The following is a 12,402-nucleotide window of genomic DNA, read 5'->3' as shown; positions in this document are numbered from 1 at the left end:
TGAGCTTGCCATAAATACATATCCATTTCACCAGCTTTGTTTAGTGTATAAATCTGTCAGTTTAAGTGTTTTGCTGATATCAATCTGATCTTATTCTGTCATATCTGATTTGATTGTTTGTTATGTGTTTTCAGATAGTTTACAGAAACTGCAAAACAAACAAAGGACGAGGATGGTGGAACTATTGAACCAAAGCAGTTTCTGGTATGTACTGTTAATGTATTTAGTACATTGACTCAAACTGTTTTGTTGAAACACATGAACACAGACGGGATACAGTGATTAACTATGAATTATGAACTATGAATAATATTTGCTTCCCAGCCTATACCATTTTCCAAAATAAGTTAACGACTACTTAGAGATGATATCATCAACCACACGTAATAGAAAATAGCAAGAAGAAGTCATTTTCTACCCTTTTCCACACATGAATAGTCAGATATTTCTGGCAATGCAGTTAGGTATATCTGAATTATTTTGTTGGTAACAAACTAAACCCAAATGGAAGACTGTATAGCTTCTTACGTGAACCTTTCAGCCAAAAGAATGTGAAGTTATTTTTGTCTTCCTCTGTGGTCTTATCTATCCACCCAGATGGTGCTGGGGTGATTTACTGTAATTTGCATTGATCAGCTGTAGTCCACCTGAGTACAATGGAGCTCAGTGGCACAAGAAATTGTGCTGCTCATAGCACCAGAAATCTTTGCTTTAGAAATAGTCACCAACTCCTAGATGCTGAGCAGTATGAGAATTCTGAATGTTACATTTGATATCTTAGTGTAACCCAAAAAAAGAGGGGGGGGGGGTTTGACAGTGATGCCCCTTTTTGATAGATTCACAAATATCCCTGAAATATGTTTATGATATTAAGGAGATGGAACCAAATACTTTTTTAATGAGAAATCAGGTTTTGAAATAAACCTGAGTGGAAGTGAAGTCATTATAAATTTTAGAAATTCTCATCTGTTCACAACATGGCAATCATTTCTCATGATAATCCAGAGATGGGTCATTTTACTGTATACAAGTGAACGTGTGAATGAAATTTATGGAAATAATTGGAATAAAATCGAATATTGCCAAAAGAAGCATTTGTCGCTACATAAAAAGATTGTTGTTACAGAACAGATGAAACTCTAGACATAATGTGTAATTCTGTAAATTGTTTCTCGAAATGTGTCTACTGAACTAACTGAAGAATTAACAACATTAAATGTTGATCAGTGCCATTACCAGTGAGCTTCAATCAGCTGGCATAAAAACAGGGAAGCTGAGTGCCTCTTTGCTTCATTATCAGCTGGATTGGTCAAAACCAAATATGCTTTTAAAATGTTGCCTTTACTTTTTTACACATGTATGAAGTACTGCAGCTCTGTTGATTCATTGTGTTTCAATACTTAATCTTTTTTGGTTTACAGTTCATAATCAGTTGCATGTTTATTACAACCACGATTCCAAAACAGTCAGCGTGCTGTGTAAAACATAAAGAAAACAGAATGCAGTCATTTGCAAACAAATAGTGTTTAACAACAACGGTTTTATGAAGTCTTCCTGAGCCCATGTAGTAACATTCTTTACACAATCGCGTGTTTCATGTTTAACAATGTGGTGAACCTTACTCCATCCTTGCCTCTGAATGACTGAGCCTTTGGAGGATGCACGTTTCATACCCAATCATGATGCTATCACCTGTTACCAATGAACCTGTTTACCTGTGGAATGTTCCAAACAGGTGTTTTTGGAGCATTCCACAACTTTGCCAGTCTTCTGTCGCTCCTGTCCCACCTTGTTTGAAATGTGTTGCAGGCATCAAATCCAGAATAAGCAGATATTTAGAATAATCAATGAAGTTAATAGGTCAAACATTAAATATATTGCCCTTGTACTGTATATGTCAAGAAGGATTAGCAAATACTCACCTTGTGTTTTGTTTTACACAGTGTCCCAACTTTTTTTGGAATCTGGGTTGTACTTGTGGTGCACATATAATGCATTCCCCTGTGGTGTGGTTGACAGTTACGCACATTTTGATGCAAATAATTTTCAGGATTGTGTCGTCATATTCATTATTATTTTAGTGTTTTTAGTCGTTTGCGGCGTATGTTGTCAGTTGTAGATCTGTTTTGATCTTAAATGTTAAGGACCGCATAAAATGTTGAATTGATACGTTCCACAGAGAGCCAAGTGCCCTATATTAACATGCACTGCATCGATAAACAGTGGCTACTCATTCCTGCCGTAACGTTATTCACTTTTTGCACACTACCCAGAGTCATGATGACTGTGCCAACAGCTAGTGCTTGTGTGCTATGGAAACAAGCGCGGATACTCTGAAAAATAATACAACGAACGCATGAACAGAGTTCTTCACCGAGCGGGTAGCCTGCAGTCAATTTGCCCGAACGAAACCTCAAAACAAAACTCGCAGTGTCACGTTAGACCCGTCCGACAATGATTCAGCGAGTTATTATGCGTTTGTGCCTGCTACTCAACTAACGGTAGCTAGCGTGCTAGCTAGCGCGTGCTACGACTGAGGAACCAGGGTAAGAACCTTAGCAAACTAACTTGGTTACCTGGTTCCAGGTATTTGCCACACACCCATCATACTGCTGCTGACGACCAAGTGGTGTTTTTAGTTTCGTTTTTACTTAAAGCGGAGATGGTGCTGGAACGGGGAGTGCGGAATTCTTCTGCGGCCTGCGCAGCCCCGACCTAAATTAGTGGGGAGTTAGGTCAGGGCAGCATGGTGAATTTTTGAGATCTGGATTGACAGCTGTGGCACAAATGGCTAAAACTGTTGCTTTTTGCTTAGCTGCATTCTAGATGTTTGCCGTTGATTACACACATGCCTTTCGCGACTTGGCTGACTTTTTTAAAGTCTGGTGGTATTCAAATGTTTTGAAGTAATTCAGGAGAAGATCGTTTGCCATCGCTGCCGGTAGCTCCTTGTTAGCTGGTCAGTGGCTAACATCAACTCCGTAGCAAACGCTACCGATCGATTTCTTTGGTATGTTGAGTTTCCCAACGTGTCTTGTTTTGTCAGACGAGTTGTTTGTTAGTCACCAAACAAAACAATCACGTTTGTAGGTAGTAAATGTAGTTCAGCGCGTGTATAGTGACTTGTTAATGTTAGGTAAATAACGTTATGCTATTAGCAAGGGTGCCGTTAGCTTGTTAGCGAGGCAGCTACAACTTTAACCTGTCAAGTCACTGGAGTTGACGATGGGCAAGCTTACAGTGAGGCTGCGGTCTGTTTTATGGAGATGTCACTTGAGTCCCAAGTACGTTAAACGACAGACAAATGTTTTAGGCCATTAAACGAGGCCCAGCCTGATTGAATTAACTTTGTGTCGTATGTTGCTAGCTAGCGACCAGCTAATGCTCTGCCTCGAGCTGCTTTGTGATGAGGAGACTTCGCCTGTAACATAAACAAATTTAGTGTCGATGTCACCTTTTGGATGACGATTGTGTTAAGTTAATTGTAAGATACTGCAGATTTTTAAGAGAAATACCCATATCCACCGCCTTTGCTTACTAGTTGCTATGTCAAAATTCAAGCTTGATAGCTGATTGTGTTTTGTTATTTCACCCACAGTATATCATTTATGTATATCCATATAAAGTATGTCTTCAAGATGCACCATGGGGCATACTGTTGTGGTTTGGATGGTATCTAAATTCATTTACAGCTTTGCCTACTGCCGGTTTGCAAACCACCCTTTCTTGCTAGTGATGCATCTTATGTGTACACTTTTTAAAATTAATTTTTGTACTGTGGCTTGGGGGACACTGATTATTTTTTAATTATTACTGTCTTTTTGCAGGTGACGTGACTCGAACATGCTGTTAAGTGGGAATTGCCAAATTATTTTTTGTAAGTACATTACAAGCAGTAGACAATTCCAGTTGGTAATTCTGTATCTGAATGTCTCATTGGTCTTAAAATGTTTAGATGTTTAACGTGCAACTTTTGGCTTTTTATAAATTATAAGTCTTAAGTAGTTCTTTATCATAACATTGAAATCCAGCATCATGACTTGCTTTCTGATGGATATGGACATTTCTCAACAGGAGCAACAAATAGAGATTATCGACAATGAAGGTCGACAGAAGCAAGTTAAAGAAAACTCCTACGGAAGCTGTGAGTATGCATAATAATTTGGTGTGAACATTTCTGATTTCACAGGTGTCTAATTTTCAAACAGTAAAGATATCAGGGCTGAGCTTTACATTTACAAAATATGAGAGGAGCCCATAAAGGGGGTCGCAACACAAGTGTTTTACTTTTCAGGTGTTTAGATTTGCGTTAACAGCAATAGCACCTTTTTGTCTAACCAACCATCCAAAAGAGCACTGGAAAAAGGAATAGTCAGTTGCTAACCATGGTGACAATATGGCTGTACTTCCTGAAGGTGCATTGCAATATTAGTCATGGCAGTGGTAAGCATTTAAGCAGCAGCTGGACATTTTCAGTTGGCTTAGCAATAACTCAGCAATTACACCTCTGAGGTTAAGTTAAAGGAGAGCAGATCACAAAATCTTGTAAGGCCTCTATCTTTAACCTGCCAGAATTCCTCACCAGAGCTGTTTGTTGGATGGATGACTAAGATTAGCCAATCCTTTTACTGCAGTGGTACTGCTCAGTTTAAGGTGGAGATGGTCATAGTTTTGCCCTGTTCCTAAGCGGGAAACAAAAATATTGTGGGTCAGTGTGGTTGCCCCCCACTGTGGGTTCACAAAGGAAATTTACATTTTAAGATCTCAGAATGTCACAGCATAGCTAAAGCAGTTTATACTGTGCTATATGGCAGTAGTTGAGAAGAGGCACAGGTGGTCCGTGCGCTTTCTTGACTAACTATTTTGTGCTCCTTCTGAACCAACAGCCTGCCGACTGCAGGATACTTATAGAGAAGCTCAAGGCATGCAGTGATGAGCAGCTGCTAGTTGAACTGCAGCACATTAAGACCTGGAATATCGGCAAGGTAAGTCCCAAAGAAAAGACTGATAACAATATATCTGTTGTCACAGGATTCCCACTGGTCAAGGATTGTGTGGAATATTCTGGACACGAGGCATTTTCCAGGAATTGGACATGAATTGGGATGTCCTACACTGAACAGTCAAATTTGTAAAATTCTGCTTTCATGAAAACAATGTGTTCACACTCGCACTACTAGGTCATTTGTGTGGGGACTTCTGTCCACAGTGAAACACCTAAACAATAAAAAAAAAAAAATGGCAAAATCACTCCTTCATCCTCTTCTCAAGTGACAAACAGTAATGCATTGCATGCAGTCAAGTCCCCTGTTAAGTCCCCTGTTTGTGGGTGTATGGATGTACTCTTGGAATGCTTGGCCAACCAGATGCCTTTATTGTTCAAGAAGTAATTACTATTTCCTTGTTTTTGTTGAAGTTTCATATAATACCTGTGGTCCTTCAAAATGCTTAACAAATTAAGAATAAAATGGACAGCTGACATGAACAGGTAGGAAAGCAAATGATTGCTCACAGGATTGAAACAAATGAAAGTATTTAAACATCTCCTGGATGGTGATTTTCAGCAGTTTTGTTTATGCACAGTTGCCACATGTGTCCCAGATGAAAAATAAACATCAACTGTAACCACTTCATTCTATTTCAGCAATAAATAAGACAACAAAGAATTAAGATTATCAGAATCAGATAATCCATGTTGTGAAAGTCATGGCATTTCACATCAGGTTTACTGTAGGAAATCTGTCATAGACTTGGCTCAAACTTGCTATCACCCATTCCAAATCCTTCTCACACTCAAAAAGAAAGAGTTGCCAATGTCTTTGAGGAAAATAAAAAGGTCTCGGATACTTAAGCTTTACTTGATTGATCACTGAAAATTGTTTTTGTGTGTCTTTAACAGTGTGAGCTGTATCACTGGGTGGATCTACTGGACCGCTTTGATGGCATTCTTTGTGATGCAGGCCAGACAGTGGAGAATATGTCATGGCTGCTGGTCTGTGACCGTCCCGACAATGGCCAGCTCAAAGCCCTGCTTTTGGCGGTGCTCAACTTTACCGCCCTGCTCATCGAGTATAGCTTCTCTAGGCACCTCTACAGCTCCATAGAGGTAGGCTTGAACCTTGTATACTCTTGACCACTTCTCTGCCTTTCTGGACTGTTCATATGTCAGAGGAAAAAGTAAAGCAGCTCACTAACTTTAACCCTATTTTGTCTACCACTCCCACCCCCCTTCACAGCACTTAACCACCTTGTTAGCGTCATGTGACATGCAGGTGGTCCTGTCTGTGCTGAACCTGCTCTATGTGTTCAGTAAGCGCTCCAACTACATCACAAGACTGGGATCTGACAAAAGGACGCCTCTACTGGCCCGTCTGCAACACCTGGCTGAGGTCTAGTGAACACCATTGTTTTCGTATTGCTGTGATTCTAGCTATCTCTCAAGAGAAAGAGCTGTATTGTTTAGTCTCTTTGTTCTGTTTGTAGAGCTGGGGAGGGAAAGAGAATGGCTTTGGACTGGCTGAGTGCTGCAGGGATCTGCCTATGACGGTAAGGAATTTGCAGAATTATGTTCAATAACTGCCTTTGTCAACTATTTACAGCTATGGGACTGTTAGTTTTATGGTTATGCATAAATGTTGTCAAATTACACCAATTAACCTCTACTAACCACTACTATCTTTTCTTATTATTTCTCATTCTTCTATGCTGCCCCCCTTTGGTACATGAGCAGAAGTACCCTCCCAGTGCCACCACACTGCACTTTGAGTTTTACGCTGAACCAGGCCCTGAGGTCAAAGTAGAGAGGAAGGTAAAGACCCAGATATTTGTTTATGCATTCATTATACAATAAAAACTAAATACGTTTTTGAAATATTGCGTTGATGGTTCAACTTCTTAAACCTTTCTTTCTGCCCCCCCCACCCCACCCCACCCCACCAGACAAGTAGTAACACACTACACTATATTCACATCGAGCAGCTTGACAAGGTACAGTGAAAAGAATTGTGTCATTTACAATGGAGTAATAACACCTCAGGTTCTTCATCTTACACATGGTGGTCTTTGTCTCAGATTTCAGAGAGCCCATCTGAAATCATGGAGTCGCTGACAGTGATGTACAACATCCCTAAAGACAAGCAGACCCTGCTGTTCACACATATTAGATTGGCCCATGGTTTCTCAAATCACAAGAAGAGGTTGCAGGCTGTGCAGGCCCGACTGCATGCTATCTCGATTTTGGGTGAGTGGAAGCCCTCTTCCAAAGACAAAGTGACAAAGGCTTTTGCTGCAGGTTTTAACTGCTGACTTTTTCTGTTTCTTTGCAGTCTATTCAAATGCACTCCAAGAGTCAGCCAACAGTATTCTGTATAATGGCTTGATAGAGGAGCTGGTGGATGTATTACAGATTACAGACAAACAGCTTGTGGTGAGAAAGAAGTTTCCTTTTTCTGCCAGATCAATATGTCATTACGCTTAATGCCTATGCTGCAGTAGCATTTGTAATATGACATTAAATATCATTTGCTGCATTACATCAATGTTTGTATACTAGTGCAGAAGTATCAAGTCCCATCTCTTCTTCTGTTTTCTTGAATGCTGTACTTGATTTTGGCTTTCAGGATATCAAGGCAGCATCTTTGCGCACTTTAACTTCGATTGTCCATCTGGAGAGGACGCCCAAGCTTTCCAACATCATCGACTGCACTGGCACTGCCTCCTACCACGGCTTCTTGCCTGTATTGGTGCGCAACTGTATACAAGCAATGATTGGTAAGAGGTAGTCCAAAGCATTTTGTGTAACAGTTAAAATGGGACATTTAAAATCAAAGCTTGTTAACTTTTGATTTAAATTTCTTAGATCCTCTGATGGAGCCCTACCCGCACCAGTTTGCCACTGCACTCTTCTCATTCCTCTACCACTTGGCTAGCTATGATGCTGGAGGGGAAGCCCTTGTCTCCTGTGGCATGATGGAAGCCCTCCTGAAGGTATCTCCTGATCCTACCAATACATCATTACTAATCATGTTTTACTTAAAAAAAGTCAATTTGTTATAAGAATGAGCTTTATTGGCCAAGTATGTCTATAGATACAAGGAATGTGACTCCAGTTTTAAGTTTGTCTTTTACTTTTTAGGTGATAAAGTTCCTGGGTGATGAGCAGGACCAGATCACCTTTGTGACACGAGCAGTTCGAGTCGTGGACCTCATCACCAACCTTGACATGGCTGCCTTTCAGTCCCACAGCGGCCTTTCCATTTTCATCTGCAGGCTAGAGGTTGGTGATGCATTTTGCATTGTCTATTCCTGACACAGCAACTTTCAACTACAGAGTCACTGAAACTTCTGTCAGCAGCAGAACTCACCCAGTCTTGTCATTTTCTCAATTACTTTGTACATATAGCATGAGGTGGACCTGTCGAGGAAAGAGTGCCCTTTTGTCATCAAGCCAAAGATCCAGAGGCCTAGTGCAGCTGTGGAGTCTGAGGACATGGACACAGACATGGATAGTAAGACACTACTCCCAAAACCTATGGAATATTTTCACCATCAAAAACTAAAATCTCAAAGTCAGGGCTATAATTCAAGTTTTGGGGTAGTTCTCAGAATTGGCAAGTTATTAAGAAGACTTGATTTGCCAACATTGTGTATTCTCACAGTGTCAGAAGTTGCCATGGAAAGCAGCCCTGGACCATCCACATCTTCCGGTTCCAGACCAGAAGCGGACCCCCGAGCACAGAGCAGCGCTGCTAGCACGCCTCGTGCAGGTACTCACAGGAAACACACAAAAAGAAACACATGTCACTATTAAACTCTGTCATGACTGTGACACTCTATCTCTTTAGGTATGCAGTGCATCCCCCAGAGGGCAGCTCTGTTAAAGTCAATGCTAAATTTCTTGAAGAAAGCCATCCAAGACCCTGCCTTCTCTGATGGTATACGCCACGGTGAGTGATTGGCATCCTCTTATTTGTCCTATAGATAAATTTGAGATCAAGGTTTTTATACTAATCTTGTGTATATATGTTGAACAGACTCATAAATTGTTACCTCAGTTGTTACATCTCATTATGCAAATGTTGGATGTTAATGTGTGTATGTGCAACCTCTTTTTCTCATTTAAAATGTTTTCTCAAGTAATGGATGGGTCCTTGCCTACCTCACTCAAGCACATCATCAGTAATGCAGAATATTATGGCCCTTCACTGTTCCTCTTAGGTGAGTTCACACTTTAGAAAAGCCCTTCAAGTGCTCTTCTGACAGAGCCAAGTATTCTTACTTAATTTCAGAGATGCAGCTTTTATGTCATATTAAACTGCATCAACTGGAAAAGGCAACTGTGATGATATTTTAATGTTTGCTTTGATAATGGTATTTATTTGTCATCATTGTTTTTGATTGTGATTTCCCTTTTTTCTCTCTGTCCCCATCTTGCGGGTTTGTAGCGACAGAGGTTGTGACGGTGTTTGTGTTCCAGGAGCCATCCCTTCTCTCCTCCCTGCAGGATAATGGTCTCACTGATGTCATGCTGCATGCCCTTCTCATCAAAGATGTGAGTTTCCAGCACTGCCTTTGCATGCAGCTTCTCTTTTCTGTCTCCTCGCTCTTTCTTGTTTCTGTTCGTGACCATTCAATATTCAATAATTCAATTTCATTTTCTCTTGTTGTCTCAGCACGCGTTGAATTTAATATCTGAAATTGTTCCGTCTTTTAACTGTGCACAGTACACTCAATACAATACCCTTGTGCTGAGCTCTCCATTTGTTTATATTGGACATTTGTTGACTGTCAGTGGAAGAAGGGTGCCCTCCATCCAAAGGTCAGGGTTCAGACCTGTGCATATACCCATTAAATTAGCATCACTATAAGCTTTAATCTGAAAGCATTATCACCTAGCAGTAGCATTCAGTCACCTGCAGAAAGAACAAAACGTACCTGGACCCCATGGAAGTAGATGCGTTTGTAAAGCTGGTTGATTTAATGGATTTCAATTTGCATTGTGCTACTGTGATTGTCACACGAGATGTATGCTATAATATAGCAGACTTGTGTGAATACTTTTATCTCAATTCATTTGTGAGTGCCTTCATGCTGCCCATTGAATTGTAGTATCCAGTTATGTACGGAAGCTCTGTTGACTTGTTATACTGATTCTGGATGCGTTTGGTTTAATGTTGTAGGCTATTCAGTTGCATTTCAGTTTCAGTTTCTCCTTTAATGTAAAATATCTCAGACTTGCGTGGTCCACTGGCTGACCCAGGTCAATTTCTGGCATGTTGCATAAACAAATAGACAACAATAATGCAGGTCACTGAGTCTAATGTAAAAGGGCTACAATGTAAGCCAGCAGTGAAAGAGCACAACTTAATAATGGGTCTTTGAAGGGGAAAGACTAATAGTTAGCTCATCTTTGTAACTTTCACCCTCTTCAATTTTTTGAAACTTTCATTTCATGTTTTGCATTGTTTCTCTTTAAAGGTTCCTGCTACTCGAGAGGTGTTAGGTTCTCTCCCTAATGTGTTCAGTGCCCTGTGCCTGAATGCAAGAGGCCTGCACTCATTCGTTCAGTGCCAGCCTTTTGAGCGCCTCTTCAAAGTGCTTTTGTCCCCCGACTACCTGCCAGCCATGCGACGGCGACGCAGCTCAGACCCATTGGGTGAGTTGGACTGTATGTGCTATGTTATTCAGATCTTCTCTGGTGGAACCTGGATGAGTGGATGACATATTTTGTGTTTGTGTTCAGGTGACACTGCATCCAACTTGGGCAGTGCTGTGGATGAGCTCATGAGGCATCAACCCACTTTGAAGACTGATGCTACTACTGCCATTATTAAGGTAGTGACGTTGGTTTATAAGTGCTCTTTCAAGTGTTGCTAAATCATTTGTCAGGAAAACTGAAGCTGTATTGGTGTTGCAGTTACTGGAGGAAATCTGCAACCTCGGTCGAGCCCCTGAGTACATTTGCCAGAAACCATCCATCCAGAAAGCAGATGGTACTGTGGCAGTGCCGCCAGCACGCTCCAGCCACGCTGCAGAAGAAGCTTCAAGTGAGGATGAAGAGGAAGAGGAGGCCCTCCATACGTTCAGCCAGCAGCAGGGGGAACCAGAGAGCAACAGACAGTCAGTGCCACTTGAACTGTATGACGCTGAGTTCACAACACAATAGAATAGAACAACAACTTTTTACAGACTTAGATGTTTATTTACTTGCGAAGTCAATTAGCTAAATTCCATATATTTTATTTGGTGATTGTCTTTTTGATGATGTTTTGCTTCTTGTAGGGTTGTGGGCACTGAGGAGCGGATACCAATTCCTCTCATGGATTATATTCTGAACGTAGTAAGTGTTATGATTTGACAGATGAAATATCCAGCCTATAAAGCAGTGCTCAGCTCATTTATGTTCTGTATGTTTTCCAGATGAAGTTTGTGGAATCCATTCTCAGCAATAACACAACAGATGACCACTGTCAGGAGTTTGTGAACCAGAAGGGGCTGCTACCTCTGGTTTCTATTCTGGGCCTCCCCAACTTGCCCATAGACTTCCCCACATCTGCTGCCTGCCAAGCTGTGGCTGGTGTCTGCAAGTCCATACTGGTGAGCACAAGCGAGGGATCACTGTTGAGATTTTTTTCTTTTTCATATTCACTTATGAGCTGTGCACATGAAAATGAACGTGATGTTGAAAGTGCCAGATTTAGCCAAAAACTCATTTTAATCTGCATTTCCTGTCTGACCTGATAAGAGATAAAAGAAGCATCATTGTTGTGTATTTAGACTGAAGTGTTTCCCCCCTAAATCCTCTCCCTTAGACTCTCTCTCATGAGCCCAAGGTACTCCAGGAAGGCCTGTGCCAACTGGACAGTATCCTTACATCTCTGGAGCCACTTCATCGACCAATTGAGGTGCCTGGTGGGTCTGTTCTTCTCAGAGAACTGGCTAACGCGGGCCATGTCACTGATGCCACGTTGTCAGCCCGTGCCACACCACTGCTACATGCTCTTACCGCAGCGCATGCCTACATCCTCATGTTCGTCCATACTTGCAGAGTAGGACAGGTAAATATGGCTGTATTTTCTTAAAAAATATATAATTCAACATCTAAAATCATTTGATTACAAAAAGTTGGTCTGTTCATCTTATTATGTGATTCCTAGAAACAATTGGCTACATCAGTGATGGTGTCAGTATTGTTGTTAAGGGAATGAATACCTTATTGTATTATTTATTTATATTACTATATGTATTTGTACTTAAAGGATCACTGTGGAGTTTTAGACCTTTTTGAAGCAGAGCTTTTGTTTGTTTACAAGAAAACTCCACAGGGCACTTTTTTTTTTTAAATTTACGTCAGTTTATAGAAAGTTGCCATCTTTTTGATGATCTGTGTTTAAAAGAATTATA

At 40.8% G+C, this 12,402-nt stretch overlaps 1 protein-coding gene across 10 annotated transcripts in view; it reads left to right on the top strand.

Annotated features, from left to right (window-relative positions):
• Nucleotides 1-12,402, top strand: part of huwe1 (HECT, UBA and WWE domain containing E3 ubiquitin protein ligase 1) — a 40,593-nt gene that overhangs the window by 1,827 nt on the left and 26,364 nt on the right. For 6 of the 10 annotated variants that reach the window (XM_076742121.1, XM_076742122.1, XM_076742124.1 and 3 more), the window contains exons 2-26: nt 135-204; nt 3,828-3,877; nt 4,075-4,144; nt 4,887-4,985; nt 5,900-6,106; nt 6,237-6,389; nt 6,484-6,546; nt 6,731-6,808; nt 6,940-6,987; nt 7,072-7,240; nt 7,326-7,426; nt 7,620-7,770; nt 7,859-7,986; nt 8,135-8,275; nt 8,402-8,507; nt 8,658-8,765; nt 8,844-8,945; nt 9,136-9,216; nt 9,444-9,550; nt 10,477-10,654; nt 10,742-10,833; nt 10,916-11,136; nt 11,281-11,338; nt 11,419-11,595; nt 11,811-12,056. In XM_076742121.1, coding sequence (XP_076598236.1) covers nt 4,100-4,144; nt 4,887-4,985; nt 5,900-6,106; nt 6,237-6,389; nt 6,484-6,546; nt 6,731-6,808; nt 6,940-6,987; nt 7,072-7,240; nt 7,326-7,426; nt 7,620-7,770; nt 7,859-7,986; nt 8,135-8,275; nt 8,402-8,507; nt 8,658-8,765; nt 8,844-8,945; nt 9,136-9,216; nt 9,444-9,550; nt 10,477-10,654; nt 10,742-10,833; nt 10,916-11,136; nt 11,281-11,338; nt 11,419-11,595; nt 11,811-12,056 — 2,859 coding nt within the window. In that variant the 5' untranslated portion in view covers nt 135-204; nt 3,828-3,877; nt 4,075-4,099. Of the gene's footprint in view, nt 1-134; nt 205-2,314; nt 2,547-3,827; nt 3,878-4,074; nt 4,145-4,886; nt 4,986-5,899; nt 6,107-6,236; nt 6,390-6,483; nt 6,547-6,730; nt 6,809-6,939; nt 6,988-7,071; nt 7,241-7,325; nt 7,427-7,619; nt 7,771-7,858; nt 7,987-8,134; nt 8,276-8,401; nt 8,508-8,657; nt 8,766-8,843; nt 8,946-9,135; nt 9,217-9,443; nt 9,551-10,476; nt 10,655-10,741; nt 10,834-10,915; nt 11,137-11,280; nt 11,339-11,418; nt 11,596-11,810; nt 12,057-12,402 lie in introns of those variants that run through there. The other 4 variants (XM_076742129.1, XM_076742125.1, XM_076742123.1 and 1 more) reach the window with 2 other exon arrangements.

This window comes from Chaetodon auriga, chromosome 10 (genome assembly GCF_051107435.1).
Source record: "Chaetodon auriga isolate fChaAug3 chromosome 10, fChaAug3.hap1, whole genome shotgun sequence".
NCBI lineage: Eukaryota > Metazoa > Chordata > Actinopteri > Chaetodontiformes > Chaetodontidae > Chaetodon > Chaetodon auriga.
Note: the sequence above shows the minus strand (reverse complement) of the source record. Positions and strands in the feature narration are given on the sequence as shown.